At 30.5% G+C, this 24209-nt stretch overlaps 1 protein-coding gene across 1 annotated transcript in view; it reads left to right on the top strand.

Moving 5' to 3' along the window:
• The window catches only part of LOC129962523 (glutamate receptor U1-like), a 49713-nt gene that overhangs the window by 8499 nt on the left and 17005 nt on the right, over nucleotides 1-24209 (top strand). The window contains exons 3-7 of the mRNA XM_056076276.1: nucleotides 15489-15579; nucleotides 17307-17465; nucleotides 19590-19731; nucleotides 20248-20462; nucleotides 23003-23292. Of these exons, the coding sequence (XP_055932251.1) occupies nucleotides 15489-15579; nucleotides 17307-17465; nucleotides 19590-19731; nucleotides 20248-20462; nucleotides 23003-23292 (897 nt within the window). The remainder of the gene's footprint in view (nucleotides 1-15488; nucleotides 15580-17306; nucleotides 17466-19589; nucleotides 19732-20247; nucleotides 20463-23002; nucleotides 23293-24209) is intronic.

Genomic DNA, 24209 nt, shown 5'->3' with positions numbered 1-24209 from the left:
TTGACGATTACAGTGTGAACTTTTTGTATAAGAAAGTAAAAATGATGAATACAGCGAGTTCTTTTGAAGAAGCGAGTGCAGACAGTGAAATCCAGAGAGTTTGAATGACAATATTAGATAGTATCCAATGACATGATTCACAAAAGCATGAAAAGCTAAAAGCATTTTATTTGGAATAAATGAAAACGATCGGAATGATAGTGAATAAAGTGCGATGCTGTGCTGTTTTCTATAGGCTATAAATGCTTCATAAATAGACAGGTGCCATTTTGTGACTCAAAACTGACCCATGAGACTTCTAGAAACATTCATCCATATTTGTTGTTCGCATCCCTATTTAATAGAACTAAACTAGAGCAATTCGATCACAGACTTGTTGTTGTTTCTTATGGCACTTTAAAAGCCCCCAGACAGATCTGTCAGAGATTTAAGCCAAGATAGCATTTTTTTTTTTCAGTAGCACCAACTAGGGCCAAGAGTGCGACTTAGTTACTTCATGCATCACATTCGCTTGCACAACACCCTTTTTACAGGGGGGCACATTCACATACCTCACAGATAGAACACAGAAAAACAACTATGCCCGAACCGCGATTCTAACCCGGGGCGCCCAGATCACGGTGAAGATACGCTCCCCGTATGCCAAGGCGCCAGCCAATCACCGACTTTGTTATCTATACCGTAATTTCTTAATAAAAATAGTCTGGGCTTTAGAACGGAAGTTAGGAACAGGATTTAATAAAGTATTTTAACTTGGTCAAGTGCAAGTTAAATATTCATGTTTAAACGTTCTCCGACTAGTGGAGTGTAAATGTTTAGAGAAAAAGATGCCTTCACAAATATCGTCCACAGTAATTGAACACGACGAGTAAATTTTGGGTCCGTTTGAAATTTGCTTTTGTATTGTTTCAAAATATATCAGTATTCAAACTAAGCAATATTAAGTAGATTATTTTAATTTTTTTATCAAAAGAATCATGAATCGGCAGGAATGAGGGCCAAGCGTTAGCGTCTTCTGAGACTAGACAGGATGCGATTCAGCAATGGCTAATACAGCATACAGTGTTCTATACTCCATAGGCTCCTTCGTAGCTGGTCTCGGTATTAGAATTAGAGTACTGTACGTTAGAGATAAAAATAGATGAACTAGACTAATTGAAGACTATTGTAGGATAAAAGATTGTAGATGATTGTAGACTAAAAGATGTGCCCGTTAAGACAGGTTGTTATCTTGTTAACAATATTTCAGATTTAACTGTCACAGATAAACTAGCTTAAGTTGTAATAGGAAATCATATGCACATTGGCACAGTTTTTGAGAAATAAAAAAATATATAGTACGCTTTAGAAATTATAGAAACATTAAAAATTTTGTTTTCTTGTAATGAAATCTTCTCTATCCATAATGCAAAAACGTAATGCCATATAAAAAAAATGCCGAAAAGAAATATTAGAAATGCTGGTTCCTAGAAGAAGAATATAATGATTCAGTATAAGTATAAAATAATAATTATTGCATATCTCAGCTCATTGACACTTGAATTTTTTACTTCTTAATTATATTCAGGCACCAATAAGTCAGTTAATTTAAACATTAAAAAAAACTATTTCAGTTGCTAGAAGCCAAAACAGAAGCTGGGATTTCGCATCTGAAAATGACGCAGACTAAAAGGGAAAGGATATTTCACCCTGCTCTGCATTATCTTCGATTATAGTATAAATACTGGTCCGTAATACTTCAGGCTCATTCTCAAGTTTATATCTAGTCGATATTGGGGAGCAGAAGCCAGTGTACTATGAACTACATACATTTCTCTTATTAGACCAATATTGGAGTATGGCTTCCCCATCTTTTCTTGTGCTTCCAAAATCAATCTTAACAAACTTGGAAGCGTGCAGCATAGTGCTGCTAGAATCATTTCCGGACTTCGGCATAGTTGTCCAAATGACATCGTCTTTTTTAAGAGCGATTTGCCACCTCTTTCGATGAGAAGAACTTATTGCCTAACAAAATATTTTAACAAAATTTACAGTTACAGTGGACAGCACAGATCTTCCACCAACTTTCACGCTTGAACTCATAATCGATATTTGAAGAAACATAACCCCTCTTCTTTTGCAAGAACGCTGAATCTGCCTTCTTCTGATATAGAGCTCCATTCTTTAGTTTCCGGGGGAGCTGGCCTGGAACTTGATGGGATACACTTCCACGACAAACTCTTGACTAGTGTGACAAAAAACTCTGAGATTCCGGCCCTCGTCCGAACTCTGGCTATAGGGACTATCCATAGTATTACTGGAGCTTCTTTAAAGATTTATACTGATAGTAGCAGAGGCGAAGGGCAAATTTCTGGGAGTGGAGTTTATATTCCTACTCCTACCGGCGCTTTGTAGTTCAAGATCAAAAATCCTAATTTTTTTTTTCAGTTTTTAGATCAGAGCTTATTGCTATCAGAAGGAGCTTGCAGTACGTAGTTCAGGTGGAGGATCATTTCCAAGTCATCTGGAACTTAACTGACATTCGCACTTCAATTCATCTCTCTTATTGGGGTACTGTTGGAGACCAGACTAGACTGGACATTTTAAATCTACTTGACAGACTTTCATCCGGTCATGCCATACATTTTCAATGGATAAGTTGACATGTTGGGATTGAAGGTAATGAAAAAGCCAACTCCTTAGCTAGGTCCGCTATTGAGGAGGGTTGTGAGTCATTGTGGGAAGCTCACCTTTAGCGAGATTTCTTCTCTGGAAAAAATTGAATTGAACAAGCTTTTGAAAATCCTCCCAACCACTCATGGTATTTGGTAAAACATCCGGGTGGATCCTTCCAACTTAGACCCAGATCCCACCAAACTGCTTTTTCGCGCTTCATGAGTGACCATACTAGAGCCCTCACTTTTAGGCAGAGTCAAAAAATACACTCTGAGTGCCATAGGTTTCAGCAGACATGGTCTCCCCTGCCCCTTTTTCGATTTGTTTGGGTTTTAACAAAGACGAAGTCCTCCTGGACCCTCAACTGTTTTTAGACTTCGGATTCATGGGGATTGTCTAGCCCTGTAGATGATTCCGAGATTAGTAACACTTCAATGCTTAGCTCATCAGGTGCTAACATTTTACATTGTCTGTGTTGTTGAAGTTTGACAATGAGAGCGGTAGTTACTATTCTCATCATTTAACAAAATTGCAAATTATGCAGTCTGTTCTGTAATGATCTTGTGTTGATTCAAAACGGAATTGAATCAAATTTAATTATTTTTCGTCATCCTATTTCCTAAAGAAGAGCAGATCGACAAAATGGAACGATAGATGCTTTATTTTCAAGTATAAGGATGCATATGGATTAAATTAAAACTAAGAACAAGGTGAGATCTAATGAGGCATTGAATCGCTCTGTTATGTTTTAAATCATAGAATGTCTGGAATGCTCACTGCTGAATCTTTTTTATATTGACCTTCTAGAAAGGTAAATAAATACAGTAGCCGATCAAACCTAACCTTCCATCTCCGTATTTATAGAGATGGAAGGAGAAAGTGCAGCTCCATTAGGATGAGTTAAGAAGAATATGAATACCTCGGATCCAGTTTTAGGAAGCAATACAGTATGTCCCTTATTTACGTAAAATATTATGAGGGGATAAGAATATCATGCTATGTCCTGTTTAAATTTGCTTATCCGTTAATGACGTCTGGGGACAAAAAAATATCAATATCCGGGCTTCAGATACTCTCGTTATATCATTGGGAGTAGGATTATCCGTCTTCCCAAAACACTGCAAAAGTGGCCATGTTTTTATTTTTATTGATTTTATTATTGTTCTTTCAACTGGGTAGCTAGTAATTATCCAGGTTATCTGTATATAACTGCTACTCAGCTCAATGTATCACATATGCATATCGGCAATCGTAATTTAAAGATGATTACTGATTCAATTGCTTTGTGGGGAAAGTCATATCACTGACTCTCCGGTGATATTAAAAATTTTTCCGGTGACATTAAAAAGGGGTTGCTATCTATGCAAAGTATGTAATCAACTCAAAAAGAATTACGAAAAGAAGAGAAGAAGGGAAGAATATCATGGAATACCTGTCGTCAAGTGAAAAAAAATTCCGGTGATATTAAAAAGGGGTTGATTTTATAACGATTAATCAATTATCAGTTTTAATCACTAATCAAATTTAATGTATCAAACCCTCATAGAATAAATAATAAAATTATTTATCTGGTAAATTACAGATGGTGTTTATTTGAGAGAGTTGATTGAGAAAGGTATTTTTATCGATTTTAATTGGTGCATTGGATGACCAGAATCTGCACATATTGAAGGCCAAATGAAGACCATTTTCTTTGTTATAAATATCGGTTCATAGTATTTGATTCCGAATTCCAAGAAATCTGTATGAAACTGAATAGTATGTTTTTTAAAGAGAAAAATTATTGAACAAATATTCTGCAAAACACTATTAAATGTATCATGCTTAAATGTTATAAGATTATTAACATACCTGGAAGAATGAGTGCTTCTAAGTTAGCCTGATTTTTCAAAATAATAGAGAAATAGGTTTGCTGTATGTGTTTATATAAATAGTTCAATTTATCAGTGTTCTTAAAATTAATTTCTGACTATCCACTTGAATTCAACTCGACTTTAACTTCTCTGTTGATAAAGAATAAAATTTTCCCCTCATCTCAATGTCTTATTTCTATAACTGTACATCTTTAAATGGTAATGTTACCCAAATATACTAGGTAAAACTCTTTTTAACTAGCAGCGCGAGGGAGAACCCGTTTTATTCGTCTTTTGACTGATTTGTTAGGCAATATTATTTGCATCTATCCAAAATTATGGTATTAAACTAAGTAAAACAGTGTTTGAGGAAAGAACCTATCATTGAAGGAAAAAAAAAAACATTATTATTTACTTTTTAATTGTACTTTACTTGCTTTTTAAACTTTACTTTTTTATTTATATTTTATTATACTTATTTATTTTTATTATTTCACAAGCATTAAAACTAGATTCGTAAGGTTTTAACTGGACAAAACCGGAAATAACTAGATAAAACCAGTTCTCCTTAGCGCTGTCAGTTACAATGTGCTTTCCCTTGTTAATTCGGGTTCTTCCTAGCGCTGTTCGCTTAGTTTTACCTAGTTAATTCGCGTTTTGAGTATTTTCGTGTTTTCACTGTAATAACGTGAAAATCATGCAGCTGGATTACGGGACAATCCTCTTTTGTAGCTATATAAGTGCGTTATCACGGCCACTTCATTTTTAATTTTCTATCTTAGTTAAAAGTGCTCTGCCCATGATTTGACAAAGTTTAGTTAACAGTTTTTGAAAACTAAAAGAAAAACTGAAACTTTTCCTGAATGAGAAAGAAGATGAATATGCTGGAGTTTAAACAGAACTATATTGTTCATTCAGTAACATTTAAAGCATATACAGCCTGAGTAAAAACTTTAAGGCCAGTAAAAAATTTTGAGAAAATGGAAACATATAAACTGAGGAATTAAAATACCATTTGATTGATAATTATTGAGCTTAAATAAAAGTAAAAAAAGGAGAAAAATTTATTTGCAAATATTTTATTATTAGAAAATATTACAGAACACACAGATGAATATTTGAGCTTGAGTAAAAACTTTAAGGCCAACATAGAAAATAACATAAAAGAAAAAAATTACAAATTCTTAGAAGGTTGTGTAAGAGCCATTTTTTCGAACTACTTCAAATACTCTTGTTTTCATGGATGAAACGAGTTTTTGACAAAGGGTGGGGTCGGTTTCATACCATTCTTCTTCGCTCTAGATTTCAACTCTGTTGTTGATGTAAAATGTCTCCCATTTGCATAAACTCTTCTTGCTAAGTCACCCCAAAGGTTCTCGATTGGGTTAAGGTCAGGTGAACTAGCTGGCCATTTCACAGTTTCAACATTGTTGACTTGGAACCAATTTTTTGTGCTATTACTCGAATGGATCGATGCATTGTCTTGCTGATATTTTCAATTTTCTCCAGCAAAACATTCCACATTTGGCAAAAGATGATTTGTTAGGACATTTTGGTATCCTTGTGAATTCATTCTGCCTGAAACGAATGCAATTGAGCCCACACAATTGTAAGAAAAACGACCCCAAGGTCATGACAGACCCTCCACCTAATTGGCGCTTGGAGAATATTTCTTTTTTTATTTCTTATATCATGCCAGTAGAAATTCCAGCCATCTGGTCCATCCAAATTCCATTTTTTTTCGTCAGAAAACATAATTTCTATCCATTGGTTGTCCCAGGTCATGACTTTCTGGCCAAAGTTCAAACGCTCTATTTTGTGTCTCTGCAGTAACTGAGGCTTAGTCAATTTTGCTGCATAAGTTAACCTTCCAGACATTCTAATTGTGTTATAAATCGTTTTTTGACAAACTTTTAAACCTGTCGTCGGAATCAGTTTCCTGGTTGAGTACTTTCCAGTAGATGCAAGTTGGCAAACTCTTCTTTCATCACGCGAGGACAAAGCTTTAGGTCTTCCCCCAGTATTCTTTTTACCGTAATTGTCTTTCAATTTTAAAAAAAATTGTTGACTACAGTCTTTGATCTTTCTATCTTTATCACAATAGCACGCCTACTCATTCTTGTTGTAGAAAAAGCTTCGATCTGTCCACTTTCATGATCAGTTAACTTCTTACCCTTCGCCATCTTCACAAAGATCACCAATACTTCGAAGAAACGTATGACAAGTATGAAAATTGCAGCGTTGTCACAAGCTAGTAGTTGCAATGGTAATTACACGATTATATTATATTTATTTTTAAAAAATGACTGGTGGCCTTAAAGTTTTTACTCAGGCAGAAATACTAACTTTTTAAATAACCACATTTTTTCATAATTATGTATTTACAAATTATGTTTATGGCATTTATTTCTTATCAATGAACTTTAATAATTAATATTATTTGAATCCCTTTTATTTCATTTTACATTTTCTCAAAAATTTTTACTGGCCTTAAAGTTTTTACTCAGGCTGTAATATTGGTAGTACTTGATTTAATTATACAGGATGTGACAAAAGCCATGGGATTCCCCTTAATAATGTGTTGGACCTCCCTTTGCTCGGCGAAGAACAGCAACTTGATGTGGCATTAACTCCACAAATTGTCGAAATCTCCTGCAGAAATATTGACCCATCTGCTTCTATAGACGTCCAAATTTGCTGAAGTGTTGAAAGTGCAGGATTTTGTGCACGCATTGATCATTCGATGAGATTCGCGTCAGGCGATCTAGGTGGCCAAATCATTCCCTGGAATTCTCCAGAATGCTCTTTAAACTAATCGCTAACAGCTGTGGTCCATTGAATGGCGCATTGCCATCCATAAAAATGCCGTCGTTGTTTGAATATATGAAGTCATGAATGGCCGCAAATGGTCTCCAAGAACCATTTCCAGTCAATGATCGATTAATTTGGGAATATATTGAACCAGAGGCATAATCCATTTCATGTAAAAACAACCCACACTATTGTGGATTCAACACCAGCTTTCACAATGCTTTGTTTACAACTTGGCTCCATAACTTCGTGTTGTCTGTACCATACTCGAACCCCATCATCAGTTCTTAATAACTGAAATCGTGACTCATCTGACTAAGAAACAGTTTTCTAATAGTCTAGGGTCCAATCGATTTTGTCACGAACCAAGGAAAGACGTACCGGCGATGCCTCGCTGTTAGTAAAGACACTCGAGTCGGTCGGTCTTTTGTTGCCCTAGCCCATTAAAGCCAAAACTTAAAGTACGTCCCGCATTGATTCCTGCTGTTATCTCACTCAGTGTTGCTTGTCAAACACTAACAATTCTACACACATATTGTTGGTCTCGATCATTAAGAGTAGGCAGTTTGCCATTGCGTTTCCCATGGTGGAAGTTTATGCCTGAAATTAGATATTTTGAACACACTCTTGTTACTATGGAGCTCTGATTGTTGAATTGACCACGATTTTCAAAATTGAATGTCCCATGCTTCTTGCTCAAACTGTCATTCCGCGTTCAAAGTCTATTAATACCCGCCGCGCGGCCATAATCATGTCAGAAAATTTTTGCGTGAATCAATTGAACAGAAACCCTGCCAATAAACTGCCCATTTATACATTTTGTACTACTGCTGATACTACTGCTATCTGTATCTGTAATACTGTTATCCCATAACTTTTGTCACCTCAGTGTATAAACAAGTCATGAAATCGGACTCTGTTTCCATTTGTGTGTGTGTGTGTGTGTGTGTGTGTGTGTGTGTGTGTGTGTGTGTGTGTGTGTGTGCGCGTGCGCGATGGGCGCGTGTGTGTGTAATTTTTTAAATTAAAATCCAAGATCAGTAAGTTGATGCGACATATATAGCAAGGACAGAAATAAAAAAAAAAACTATGAGACCGCTTTCAGGATTTATAAAGCTTGAAAAGGATATTACTCGCAATTTTGATTCCGGTGTGTGAAAATCTCAGAAAAGAGGGAAACTTAAAAGCTAAAATAAAAATTAAATAAATAAATAATTAAATTAATAATTCAAAATAAATTTATTGAAGTTTGAATTCAAGTGATTAGAGAATAATTAATTTTAGATTATATATATATAATTAATATGATTTTAATCAAAATTAAAATATGGTTATCATATATTACTTATAAAATTAAATAATTAATGAACAATAACAAAGAAAGATTTTTAAACAAGTATTGATATAGGCATTTTAATAATTGTATATTATTCAAAAAAGAGCTTTGAAACAATATATGATGAAATATTGTATTGTACAATTGTAAATATTGTTCAAAACTTTTTAATAATTCTTTTATTATTAATATCTATTATTTTAAAAGTTAACCTATAAAGAACAAATTATTACCAGATAAAGCAAATAATATTCATTATTTTGCTTAAATATAACAATTTTGAAATTAGTTATCTGTTTTTACATTGAGTGGCATTTCCTGTCATTGAAATTATATCTCTTTGGATTGATAACAGTGATTGCTCAAAAATCAATTTTTTTTATCTGAGAATTATTCTTATTTCCGTTTGTGCTCCATATTAAGTATCCTGTTTAAAAAGATCTCCAAACATGACAATTTTTAAACACGTTTTATTATGTTCTTAGAGCAGCGCTTCCTGTCGTAGAAAACGATAAACGTTTTCTCCCCACTTCGATAACATTGGCTACTTTAAAGTTAAAAAAATTATCAGGTTTTTTTTATTTCCGGTTGTAGCAGAAAACAAATCTTCCGATATTGATTTTAAAAAAATATATAACTGTATTACTTGATGTTATTATTCCTCAGACTTAATTTAACCTTCAAAAATACGTTTTTTCCTTCTTAGGATTCTGATTTTTCTTTCGCAATTTCATCATCCAAGTGCTTATCAATAACTCGTCGTAGAGGTATCTGGAATTTACGGAAAGGGAATGTGCGCGGGAAATTCCCAAATCAATCGAGGGATTTTCCCGCGCTTTAAATTTTACTTTTAATAATTATCATCTCACTTTATGACTTTTTAAAGAATTCCAAATATTTTATTATTATCTTTTAATATATTATTATTTTTCATTTAGGCACTTGATATACAATCAAATTTTATAGTGAATATTAATTAGCTCAGTAATATGCTATGGTGCTTATTTTATTCCATCGAAAATAAATTTCAATGCAAATTGTTTCGATATTGTGGTATGAATTACTAATGTAACATTTAAAAAGTAATAAACTTTTATTATTTATTACTATACCTATTAAGTACTTTGCTATCAATGCGCCAAGTTGGCGAGCTACCACTCTAAGGTTGCTCCCTTTTGTAATTGCGCGGGTCGTGATCCTCTAGAATTAGATTTGAAGATCGAAAACGATACATCTTTGGTAGCAGGGTGACTCCATGCTGCTACTCATAGTTCAATAAATCGCCTTTTATAGAAGCAGCGTACTCATCATTTTTAGCTACAACGCAATTTTAAGTTCATTTTCATTAGCTACACCGCAATTATTGGCTTATCTTCATTAGCATTTTAACAGACAACATCGGCCTCTACAGAAATTTTGACAAAAGGGAGCAACTCTAGAGTAGTTGCAAGGTAGTAGCTAGCATTGGTAGCGAAGTACTTAACAATGCCAGAATTTAATTTTATTTCTTGGCAGACTTTGATCGTGCATACCAGAATATGAATTGATTCCAGATATGTCTTTCCCAATTTCTTCATTTTCTTTGATGGTATTTGTGACATATATTCTACTTAAATTGTACTGATGAAAAGTAGGAATCATTTTAAAATTTATTTTATTTGCTTTGTAGTTGCCACAACTTTGAATCGTTATTTTGTTTTCAAAGTAATAATTCATTTAATCCCTTATTTCATTGCTATTATATTATTATATCTTATTTCTTTCCATTATTTCCTTTTGCAGCTTTTTCATCGAACAGCTTACAATCAAAGTAATATAAAAAATATACAATTATATAATACAATTCAACTTTAAAGATCTTATGAAATTTCAAATTTTATCAGTTTAACTGAAATACACCATTAATGATACAGGGAGGCCAACTGATATAAAAGACGAGTAATTATGTAATAAAATGGGTAAGAAACTACAAACAAAATACCAATGTAATATTTAGGAAACCATACTAAAAAGTATGGTTGAACCTCATACTAAGAGAAATAAAAGTCTTCAGGATTATTCTTTTTTTATTTATTTATTTATTTGCAATCTTGTTTTGGTAAAAAAATTTGGCATGAAAATAATTTTCAAGTGTCAAAATATTCCTATATATATATATATATATATATATATATATATATATATATATATATATATATATATATATATATATATATATATATATATATATATATATATATATTCAGAATTCCGAGCTAAAAAAATGTAATAATTGATAAAATTTAGAGCACTATATTCATGTATCCTTAAAACGGATGTGCATTTATTAAACCATCGTTAAATCGATGGTTATTAATATTTATTATAATCCATTTAAATTTCAATATCTTAAATTTATTTAGAAGTTTTTATTTTTCAAGAAATGAAATCATTAAATTAAAAAAAAATTAATATGCTTTTAACTGATAATAATCGCTTTAGGCAAACAGCATTATTCAACTCAAATATTAATAGCTTTTAATTTAAATTAAAATTCTAGTGCATAATTTCATGTTCATGATTCCTTCAACAAATAGATTTAAGCAACAATATTGATAGAAAAAAAAGAGCCATATTGTTTTATTCTGTTTAAATAAACATAATTCGTAAACATATATTCGTATTCGTTTTAATAAACATATTCGTAAAAGTGTTCTGTTTATTGAGTAAATGAACTCATGAAGTCACATGGCATCATATTTCGTTAAAAATGGATTGAGTGGGTAATATATCTTATAACTATTTGTTGTCATTCGCGGTGTTGCAACCTCCTGTTTCTATTTCTTACGTAAAGACAAAAATAATAAATAAAATCTTTCTCTCCTGAGCTTTCAACAATAGAAGAACGCCCGAATTTAAATATTTGATAAAGCAATTCAATAATTTGAATATCATGAAATAATGAAAAAAAGCTGCTAAAAATTATGCAAAAAAATATTTTTAAAAAATTTAAAATCAGGGTAAAATTTTTATTACCGTTAAATTATCATCATTTAAAAACATTTTTTTTAATTTTAAAAATGTCTTTTTGCAACAATATATTTGTAAATTATTGTGGGAAACAACGTACTTAATTCTTAATTAATTCAAGAAAAAATATCGCTCTGAAAGATAACGTTTTCAACTTCCAAATATTTTTGGCACCGAATGAAGCTTTAGGTGAAATGGTCTGACCTGAATAGTGACAAACGGCACATATACATATAGTCCTATATTATTAATACAGACTTATGTATGTTTAGTTATTTTTAAGGTTGTAAGTTGAAAGGTTAATTCACATACTATATTATTACATACACAAGGTTATTCATATACTGTATCAATAAGAATACAGTGTAGCGTTGGAAGAGCAACCTTATATTTGGGTTTGATAGGAATTAAACTTAAAACAGGCGTTTGTGATTCATCAGTATATGACCTCCGAAGATTTCATTAAAATCTTGTTATGTCGATTTTTGACTGAAGAATTTTAAGACTGTTATAAATCATAATTTCCTTTTGCTCACAAGAAATTATTTTATGTTGATTTAAAGAATAGAGGGAGAATCTAAGAATAATTTTATTTATAAAAATTAATGAGTAACATTATAAAATATCGATGCTTGTGAAACTCTGATAGCGATTTAATAATACATTTAGCTTTGTTCACGCAAATCATGTTATTGCATATTATTAATAATTTTCAAAATTATATTACAATTATTTAGCAAACAGATGAAAAGTTTTTGGAGATATAATAAAAATATGAAAGTTGTTGGTATTAGTTTCAAAACTATAATGCAAAGATTTGCCCAGTTATTTAGGGGAGGGCTTTCAAGTGTCATCCTAAGTGAAAGAAAGATAAGATTTTTTGAAAAATAAAATTGTTTCCTTTTAACGTAGGTGTAAATTATAAATAATAATAATAATAAAGGAGAAAGAATACGTGCATGTGCCTGCTTGAGCTTTTATTACACAAAACAGATCATTTGACCTAGAGTGTAAATATGTTTTGAACAATAGAAATGTTCACTTCGGAGAGATCTTTTTAAGATTTTAGTTAGAATTTTAGGACTTGAAAAACAAATTAGATTTTTTTAGATAATTCCGAATTGTATTTTTGCATAAAACTGATTTTTAGACCATTTGAACATTTTTAAGATAAAATTTAAATGTGATGTAACTTTTTAATATTAAAAATTTTTGTAACATTTTTTTAAAACAATATTACATTTTTTGAATTGCCCGTCATTCAGTTGAAATGCATTGAACTTTGAATACAGTTGCAAAAAATTTTCTGCAGTTTTTGCAGTGAATTGCAAACACTTTCCGTCAGTTCATCAAATCTTCAATAGCGAGATATTTTTATTTTAAAGCTGCAAAGGAAAAAAATTCTGCTTATAACTTACAAATAGTTTGTATGAAGTAAAATTAAATCTAGCGAAAAATAACGTGCAATTACAATACAGATTACTTGAACATACATAATGTTATCAAGATTATGATATCATGGGACTTGATGTCATTAAGAAAGTTCATGCATCAATAAACAGAACTACTACAATAATTTCATTTAATGTGCATCAAATGAAGTGATTAAAATTAATTAGTTGAGGGAACTAAACTAAGTTTAGAACTTAGTTTAAAACACCAAATTTTACACATAAGACATTTAAATAAAAAAACACCGGCGTCCTGGCATACAGGTAGCGCGTCTTCCCCATGATCTGCGCGGCCTAGGTTGGAGTCCCGGTTTGGGCTTGGTTGTTCTTCTGTGTTCTATTTGTGAGGTGTGTTAATGTGTCCCCCTGTAAAAAGGGGTTGTACAAACGATTGTGATGCATGTAGTAACTGAGTCGTATTTTTGGCGCTACTGAAAAAACAAGAGATGCCCATTCGACGTAAATCGCTGACATATAACTGTCATCGGGCTTGTAAAGTGCCATAAGCCGCAACGCAACAACAAATGAAAATAAACACAGTATTCCTTGGCGAACTGCTCACAAAATGCGGTTTGTTAAGAATTGAATGAAATTCGCATTTTCTATAAATGACTATCATTTTTGAAAGTCTTAATGCAGCATTAAATTTTAAGTCTTGGATGGAAATTGTCACTGAAACTTAGGAAAATGTAATTTGAAATTGACTTAATGTTGTATTAAAACATACTGTTGTTTTATTAAGACTTATATATTCAATGAATGATTTATCGTGATGTTATTTTATTAAATATACAAAACAATGCAAAAATATGTCCTTTTAAATTATCCGTGAATTATATTGCTGAAATTGGAGCATGAAATGTTATTATTACAATAGAAAATCATTTATATATGAATTTCGAATTTCAAAAATTAAAAAATGACTAGAAAAATCACTTCAGTGTTAAATACCTTTATATGTTTCATAAAACTGTTTTAATTAAAAAACTTCAGACTTTTAAGAAATTAATTTAGGTTTTATTTCTATAAATCAGTGTTGAGCACCTATTTATCACATATTTCTCAAAAAGCATGTACAATAATAAAAATAAATTTTCATCTCTCATGCATTCCGAAAATTTTTAAATCCATATCCCAAATAGCTTTTAAAAAATACTTAAATTTTCGCATGAAATAAAAAAAAAAAAAAAAAAAAAAAAAAAAAACTTTAAATGTATTTTTCTTAACATCAGTTGTCAAATTATGAATTCTTTAAATTTATTTTATTTTAGGAAGGCATTTTATAAAAAAAATTATTCCTATATTCAATTTCCTATTCTATATACAGAATACATCTTTTTTTTTTTTTTTTCGCCTACTTTCGAAAGTTAGATTTACTAAATTTAAAATACTTTAAAAACAAAAATTTTAATACAAAGTTATACATGTAGAAAACGGAATATTATTTTAAACATTCCGAAAATATTTTATTTATAATTTTTATCGTTTCATATTCATAGTAAATTGATGTTTTAATTCGCCTTAAAAAAGTTGTTTTTGATATTATCAAAACACTTTTCTTTCGTGTTGCCATCTGTTATCGAAATACATAAGCTCTACAGCTGCTTAGTGATTCCTTACATTTTGTCTCTATTTTTTAAAAATTAATTTATACACCTGCTAACTTATTATATAATTGTTTATTTGTCTGAGCAGAATATTTTATAGGCTAAGCGATATTTTGCTTTGAAATTTCAGACTGTTAAAATATCTTATACTTAAAACTTGCTTTCAAGATATGTCCATAGTAGAGCGCCTTCGAACTTTGTTTAAATGCAAGCCAATCCGATAGAGTTGTTTAAAAAAAATCGTTGTATTTCTCAAAATGATTTTTCATCTATTGTAAGCAGTAAACCATTTTCATTAAAGATTTCAACTACTACTACAGCTTACAAACTTTCCAGTTTGAAATTCATACCTAGAGAGAGTAAAAAAATGTTTTTAAAATATCAAGTACTTATTTCGTTATTGCTATTAAAACTGATCATATAAGTAAAAGGTGAGTTTCATAGGTGAAAATTCGGATACAGAATGATCCGACTTCTGTTCTGACATTATAAATTCAGATATTATTAAAACTTGCATATATTAACAACGATAGTTGTGTTTGTTATTGTATTTTCAGTTAATGAAAAGCAATACTTTTGTGCGGGTTGAGGTTCGAACTCGCAACGTTAGGGTTCATAGCCGAGTAACATAACCACTAGACAAAAGAGCACTCTCTTCTCCGGAAGTTGTTATCTGGCTTATAATGTTACCACCACACTTTTTGTATTTGTAATTATAAAGTAATTTAAAAGTATCATTGTTTTTATTCGTTTGTTTTTAACGCAGATACACATTATATAGATCCGAAGGAGACATTTGGGGAACTCATAGTCCAGATGGATCATGGACAGGAATGCTGGGAATGCTTTCTAGAAATGTGAGTAATTAAGACTATCATTTAGTTTCATTTCAAATACTGTTCATAAATTTTCATGAATGAATTGTTAAAAATATATTTATTGAAAGATTTGTAAATTATACGAATTTAAATTGCAATATAAATATACGCATTGACTTACTATTCTTACTTTCTGTTACCCAGATTTCAAACAATGCAATTTTTCAAAAGACATTCCATTAATAACTTTTCCTTAATCTTCAATCAATTTTTCAAACTTTTTTAAAAGTATATTTTACAATAATATATATCTTTGTGTTATTTACAGAATTTATACTCACGGGTGTTGTGACGATTTGAAATACAATTTTTATATGCACTTTATCTTTACTATTTATTGAAGAATAAATTTTAAGAAATAAATAAAGACAAATCAAAGTTAAAAGATTATCGTTCTACAACGTTTAGGACTAGAAATTTGAATCTTCTTTAAATTCTTTTGTCATACATAATCAGATAAAAAAATTAATTTTACGACCTCTTTAAAGAATCATTAAAACCTTAATACAATGCAATTTCCAGAATTTCTGCAAAATTCATAATGATATTATAGTAGGTTTTGCTCTACTTTTCTGAATTTTATTTTAAGAGAATCATCGTCAATAGCACATATTCAATTGTCAATTTGAAGAAGGTTTGCCATTTTTTGATTTAAAATTTTAAACTCTTAAGAAAATTTAAACGTATTTTATTATTCCGCCATTTTCTCCCTTTCATATTTTTATAAATGTTAAAAGTGTTGAAATGAAATTTGAGGAAAAATTATAAAATAAAAATGAAAAAGGGGATTCGAAAGATGAATTTAACATTCTGAAAGTCTTGAAAGATTATTTATTTAAGAAATTCTATAATAAAGACAGAAAGATATTTTATTTAAAAATTATCTATTCATAGCTATTATATATTTTAAATATATTATCATCTGTTCACATTAATATATGTTTTGAATACTCTGTCATTAGAACAAATGACTCAGAAATCAAGTCTTAGCTGTGACGATCTTTTAAAAAAAGAAAATATAGCGCTGGACGCATTTATGCAGAGATCTTCACAACTGCATCGAAAGTCAAAGGTATTTTTCGCAATTTGGATTGGTAAGAATAGAAGAAAAAAAAATGCAAAATAAAACAATAACCAAAGAACCAACTTCTCAACAAGGACATTTGAGAAAAAGAAAACAAATCCTAGGCTTAAATCTGTGACCTTTTTGCCCAACCATAGCTGATCAACGTGGATTTATTTAGAGTTTAATATCAAAAATCCTTTGCTGATCATCATCGAAAAGAAAGTCTCCTCTGAGGTTGTTTACATGGGTGTTTACTAGGATTATTGGCAATCATTCGCTAATATTTATATTATATATTATAATATACATAAATAATGTAATAAAAATATTACACAAAAACGATGTCAGTCACAGATGATATTGAGCACTTATAAATAAAAGGAATTAATAAATAAAAACAGAGTTATAATAATTTCAATGTTAAATAATTTAATAGATAATATATAATATAGTTATTAATAGATAGTATTAGGAAATAACTTAAATATCATTTACGTGTGCTCAAAGTTAAATATGTTTTTCCAGAGTGTGATTTAATTAAAATCAATCAAATGCTGTGTTAATGAAAACTTTAATGTTGTTTTAATTATTGTCGGGAACAGTTTTGATATGGAAAAAATAATTTTTGTTTTACCCTTAGGAAGTTGATATAGCATTAGGACCATTCACTCTGACATATGGTCGATGGACGTCTTTTAGAATGTCTGAACCTCTGTATGCAGACGATATCGAAATCCTGGTGCCAGTATTTGAATGGAAAATGTCATTATTTAACATTTTAACTGTTTTTAATTATGAAGTAAGTTTTGCAGTTAATGTAATATTATTTGAAAAATTGACTGGGAAGTAAGTTCTACCTTTTTAAAAAATTTTCTTTATGTTTAGAATGAGGACAGAAAATTTGAAATCACATTAATAATAAATCAAGTTAAACTTTCTTATCTTAGTCATATCTTACTAAAACGTCGTTTTGCACATACAAATATCATAAACGCGTGATATAACAATCAAATCTGAAGTATCATATTATAAACTATGTTGATTTAATTATTAAATCAGATTAATTAATAAGAAGTATCATATTATAATATTTCTTTACAAAGAAAAAAAAATTGATATTTAAATAATAAAAATCTATTTTCCCGAAGTAGATTTTTTCAAAAAACTAAAGTTTTGAGAATAGAATTTTGCAATTCAACAAAAATTATATGATTGACCTTTTTTTGTTCTTATTCCAAACAAAATTCGGATATACACAATTTCGGATAAAAAACAATAAATATTTTCAATGTAATGATTTATGAATCATAAAATATTTAATCAAATATATGTTTCTTGATATCGAAACATTTGTTTCTCATCTTCAAGAAATAAAAGTTTCTGTAAAATAAAATTTCTGAGAAATCTTCCAACTAAATGAGTTAATCTTTATCTTTATATTTAAGCTTTATCTTTATATTAATCTTTATCTTTATATTTAAGCTTTATCTTTATATTAATCTTTATCTTTATATTAATCTGTATCTTTATATTTAAGTTGATGTATTGTTAACTTCTCCTTTTTCCGAATAAAAAGAAATACAGAGATCATGCCGTGAATAGAATAAAAAAATTATTTTCACCGTTAATACGAAAAGCATTCTTTAATACTATTTTTCAGAGTATTTTTCTGAAAGGAGTTAGATATCAGACTTGCACCCTTACTATTTCCTTGAAATGAATACACCAGTCTTCAAACAATTCTATAAATACATAACCCTAAGTTTATGCATTATTGTAAGACAACATAAGTAATAACTATCTATCTATATATATATAATGTCAAGGAGAAACATTCAGAATATGCAACCACTGTAATATTTAAATACGACTGTGCATGTATTTCCACATAACTTTAAAATGAAAAAAAAAAACACTTATTCCTGTTTCTGATCAAAAATTCCAGTATAAAATGATAGTTTAAGATTTCATCACTACAATTTAATTTACCATAGCTTGAAGGGCAATAAAAGTCTGATATCGAGGGAAACATTATATATTCCCAAAACAGAATTAATTGGTGAGGAAGAAGTTAAAACTCAAAACATTTTCATCAAACAAATGCAACGATTGTAACCTCTTTTTTATTCAGCGATATGTAACTTTAAACACATATATGATTATGAGATATAAAATAATAATATCCCATAATAATAAAAACAAATTCTGCATTAATAATCTCGTAATAATAAAAAATAAATTAGAAATAGATTTTTTTTTTAAATTTCTAAAACGTAGAAAATAATTTGAAATTAAATTCATGATGGTGAAGACAAAATTAGTAACAGCATAACAGAAATATCTTTCATAATTTGACTATGAATCATTTTCAAGGTTCATATTTATTACTATCCAGTAAAAGATTTGCTCTTTGAAAGTATTTATTTTTCTTTTCATAATTCTCTGCCTTTTTGTCTGTAATATATATCTTTATTAATTAATATCATATTATAAAATCTCAAAATATAGTTTTTCTCAAATTTAGAGAAAAATTTTATTAAAATTAATCGATTGACAGAAAATCCATTTCTAAAAATATTAAAATTTTTGATTTGGTTATCTAAAAGATACAGATTAACAAAATTTTAGAAATCTAGTTCAGCAATAAATGATTGAAACATCAATTACAAAATTACACTTTTGCACTGTTGGACTTATAATCACAAGAAGTTCATTAAAATAATAGTTGGAGAAAGAAGATGAAGAATTCTAGCTTTGTTAAATATTAAATAATATGAAAGATTTTAAAAGACCAAAAAAAAAAAATATTTGTCGTGTTTACATTACTTGAAAAATGTCTACAAAATAATAGAATTCATCTATCAATATTTTTTCGCTGTTAAAAGTATACAAGCCTGAAAACTTATTTTTAATTTTGATTTAGGTTTGGATGTTTATTTTTCTATCAATAATTTTGCTGTTGATTGTGATGTGTCTCAGTGACAAGTGCATGCATCCCGAATCAAAGATTATAGACAGATTTTTCAAGAATCTGTGGAGTCTGATAAGAACCATTTTACTGAAAGGTTTGTTCTAAAGCGTAATTTTCCTTGATCATAAATATATTTAATATCGCTTTAATACAGTGATTGTTATCAAATTTTTATCACAAATATTATTTTTATTTAATAAAATTTTTTAATATATATACATAATTAATTTTAAAAAGATTATTATTGATTTGTTTTTACTTTTCTTTGTAATTAAGATAATATTTTTTTTTTCGAATAAGAACTAGAAATTTGGTTTGAATAAATTATCCATTTTATAAAGTTCATCAAAGAAATAGAGTGAAAAAAACCATTTATGCTGCTACTTAAATATTAATAAAAAAATATATGTTATTATTTCTGTCCTGTACAAAATTCAATTATTTATTTTTTCAATCAAATTTGAGTCTTTTTATTTTATTTATTAAATATTTCATTTTTAATATTTTTAATGAATAAATTATCTTAGTGATGAATCATGATTAATTGATGTAATTACTGTTTATGGAATACTGAGTATTATTATATATCTTGTCTCATTCTTTTTTACAGGTTGCGTACAACGTCCTGACAGCTACACACGTGCTCTTCTGGATACTTTATGGATGTTGTCAACTCTGGTGATGTCTTTCTATTTCAGTGGGATGGTTCTAACTTACCTCTTTTTGAGAAAAACGCGCCAAATCGACTCTCTTGGAGATTTAGCTGCTTCTAAAGATATACAGCCCATTTTGGAATATCAGTCGTCCGTCTACAGTACTTTCAGAGTATGATTTTTCCCATTTGTTTTTTCTCTATATTTTTATCAATTTAAATCATTAAATTTTACAATATAACTTAAGGATACGGTTACAACAAAAGTTTATTTTGATACTATAAGAAGTAAGAAAAAAAAATTGAAATCATATATCGCATATTTCATATTCTCATATGAGAAAATTTTTTACCATGAACTGCTTAGAGTTAGAAACCAACATTTGAAACTCAGAATCGAAATGGAGACGTTTTGCGTTGAACATTGACGGTTGTGATTCAAATGGACACGTTCTGTGGTTGAAATTGAGTGTTGCCATTGAGATTCTGCAACACACGTTTACGTTTTCTTCGTACCCGTTGTAAAGATATTTTATTGTAAAGATATTTTACGTTCATTTTTAATTCTATCAGCTTCTAAGTTTAAATTTTCATCATTCGTTTTTGTTGGTTGAAGATTTCGTTCCCTTTCTTTTTTTCTTTGCAAGGTTTCATCGGGAGAAAGCTTAGGACACCCCATTTATGATTTATTCATTGCCTACGCGATTTCGAGCTTCAAACCCTCTTTACCAAAACAACATCATGCTCTTTTTCCGTTTCTCGGTTCCTAATAACGTAAGCGTCGTAAATGTGGTGTCGTCCGATAGAGGACATCGAGTAGAGTATATCGATGCCAGTCGTAAAGAGAGTTTTTGCAAAAACGAGGTCCAAAACCTCGCTCGAAAATTCAAATACTTACAACTTTGAGAGCCCGTATCTCGCGAATCACTCAGGGTAGCAACGTGAAACTCATATCTCTACGTGCATTTCGGCGAGTACAGTCCAACGAAACGAAGAAACGCAATGTAACTCAAATTTGTAAATTTCGAGACCCGATCCCGGACCCTACCGAAACACAAGTTTCGGTAAAAAGGTCATTCAATTCTATTTATCAAGACGAGTGTTTAGACGGGCCGCACTCGTCTTGACGTTGCGTAGAAGCCGAGATAAAACAACTTCTGGTCAGACCGGAAATTGACGTCACTGGCATCCCGAGACCCATAAGAACTCTATGGTAGCGATCCGACATTGATTTGACCAATATTAAGCTAAATCCGTACTGAGCAGGCGCAATGGATCCAAAATTTTGGGGGCGTAGAGGTCCCCCCCGGGGGGTACTTCTAAGTGAAAACCACATGTCTCTAACATATGCAGCTTACAAGATATAATGATAACTATCTGCACATGCGCAGTAAATGACTCCATTTGAGATCTTCTATAGCCCGCAGGATTACTACGGTGAAAACCCATTGTCTCTAACATATATATACAACGAAAACCATTAGTTATTAGATACAAAGAAAACCATTAGCTCATGCGCAGTAGATGACTCCATGAGAGATCTTCTATATTCTCGTAGGATTACTATGGTGAAAACCCCATGTTTCTAACATATTTAGTTTACGAGATATAACGAAAACCATCAGCGCATTCCGGCCAACCTTTTAAAAACGCATCTGCTTCCAAAGAAGCATACATAATAATAATGCAATACTGGTAAAAGCAGGTGAAGCCGATGAAGATGAATATTGCCATTTATGGTTTATTCATTGCCTACGCATTTCGAGCTTCAAATATTCGTCGCCTTCAATTATTCAAAACCCTGTAACGAAAACAACATCATGTTCTCACATGATAAAAAGTCTTTCTATATTATGATTAAATATGGACTGCCTGATCATTTAATCAAACAGTCCATTAAACTATTATAGTTCTTATAACAACTTTATTTCCAAGACAGCTATGTGCCGAATTATTTAATTTACCCGAAAATAAGATTATTGATAAAAAAAAAAACCTAGTATTCAGTAATGGTCCAAAATTTTCATATATTGCACTTTGATTTATTACATCGGAACTATTAAAATAAAATTGTGAACATGGTACCTTAGAAAAACTTCGAAAAAGCAGAAAAGGATAAACTAAAAGCAATGCCCAAAATTAAAAGAATTTAGACTTTTTATTGGAATTCTGAACCTGAATGCATCCATTTTAACAACATTTAGCATTAATTCATACACAAGCACATATATATATAGATTAAAACTAGGACTATTTAGGGACAGACCTCGCAATTTTGGACATCGGTCAGATGACGATGACGACACCTAAACTGGCACTCCAAGCCAACGGATTTAACATGCACCAGACCCGCTTACATAATTGTTCTTCGGTTGAATCGGGTCTTGAACTTACAATCTTTCAGTTCTGGAGCCGAAACCTTACCACCAGGCCACCGCTGCCCAGTGAGTTCTTAAGTCAACGAACTTAACAAAAAACGATTTCATGGCCGTTCGTGGAAACTATCAAATGTGTTTTTTTACTTTCATGGGTGTGATGAGGATTTAAAGAATCTAACAATATCAAAAATTTCAAAAAGGACTCTAAATAAAATTAATAGAATTTTTGCGTTGGACATAACAATTATCTCATGTTATTTTATGAAGTCTATTATTATTTCAATGCATAGATATTGTTTTTAGAAATTTTTTTAACACATATTGTTTTTACGTAGGACAGCGACTCGCCTGTGTTTAGTACATTGTTCAAGAGAGTTCAACAAAATCCAACTCAATGCATTCTGTCGTTCAAAAATATCAGTCGCTTCGGAATGGACTTGGTATATTCAAGGTCTTTCGCTATAATCACTGAAGGAATAGCATTGCGAAATTTTTTATATGAACGTCATAAGAGAGGTTTGCCTTGTAATTTTCGAATGGCCAAGACACCTGTATGGGGCATAAGGAAAGTGATAGCCTTTAATGAAAATTTACCTCAAGAGTGGATCAATCGCATGGATGACGTGTAAGTAAAATGTGCTTTGAATTATACGTTATTATAGGAATTTTCTGTGTTATTAGTGCAAGAGTCTTACAAATGCTCAATGAATTAGATATAAATATACATTAAGATTAATTGAAATATTGTTTTAGATTTTTATTAAATTTCAAAGAATTTTAATTGCATTTTTTCAAATTAATAAAAATACTGTCATAACTGCCCAATTCTTAAGTATAATTCCTCTTTTCGTAAAAACTTGATCTTCAGCTTTAAAGGTCTGCCATACTGGGTAAAAAATTTCGTTTTCCTTTCGTTTACATGATTTAATCAAGAGTATCAGTCAGTGAAAACTAGACACTTATATTTTGATATTTAATGTAACATTATAGGCATTATAAACTAGCACTAGACAAATGATACAACCAGGCAGCTTTGTTTTGATTACAGTAAAAGAGCATTGCATCATCCGTTTTGCTAACGGGTCATAATTGGAATGATTACGTCAGACCGAATCTAGGAATCAGATATAACCGAACCTAGGGTGGTAAGTTTTCATGGTCAATGCAGTAATTATCGCAGTTAAATTAAGCTCGCGGATTATTACTTTAATAAATCAATTTTTTAGGAATCAAAAAGTCTGAATTAAATTATACAGGCGGTGCCATTTCTGCCTTTTATTATTATGTAGTCCGAGTCATTTTTTTTCGTATTAAAAAATTATGCCAACCAAAACCAGAAGGTAGTGGGACAGATCCGTATGGACATTCCCATGCGGGTCATAAACGTCCAATAAATCATGCATATCTCTTAGAAATAAAAGGGGGTAGGGAGTGATTAGTCTAGGTTTTCTAAAAACATGTTATCTGTTGGCAAGAGTATTTGGCGGGAAAATGAATTGATATTTTTACTACATTTTGATGCTTAAACAAAAGGAAAATAGC

This window comes from Argiope bruennichi, chromosome 3, assembly GCF_947563725.1.
Source record: "Argiope bruennichi chromosome 3, qqArgBrue1.1, whole genome shotgun sequence".
Classification (NCBI taxonomy): domain Eukaryota; kingdom Metazoa; phylum Arthropoda; class Arachnida; order Araneae; family Araneidae; genus Argiope; species Argiope bruennichi.
Note: the sequence above shows the minus strand (reverse complement) of the source record. Positions and strands in the feature narration are given on the sequence as shown.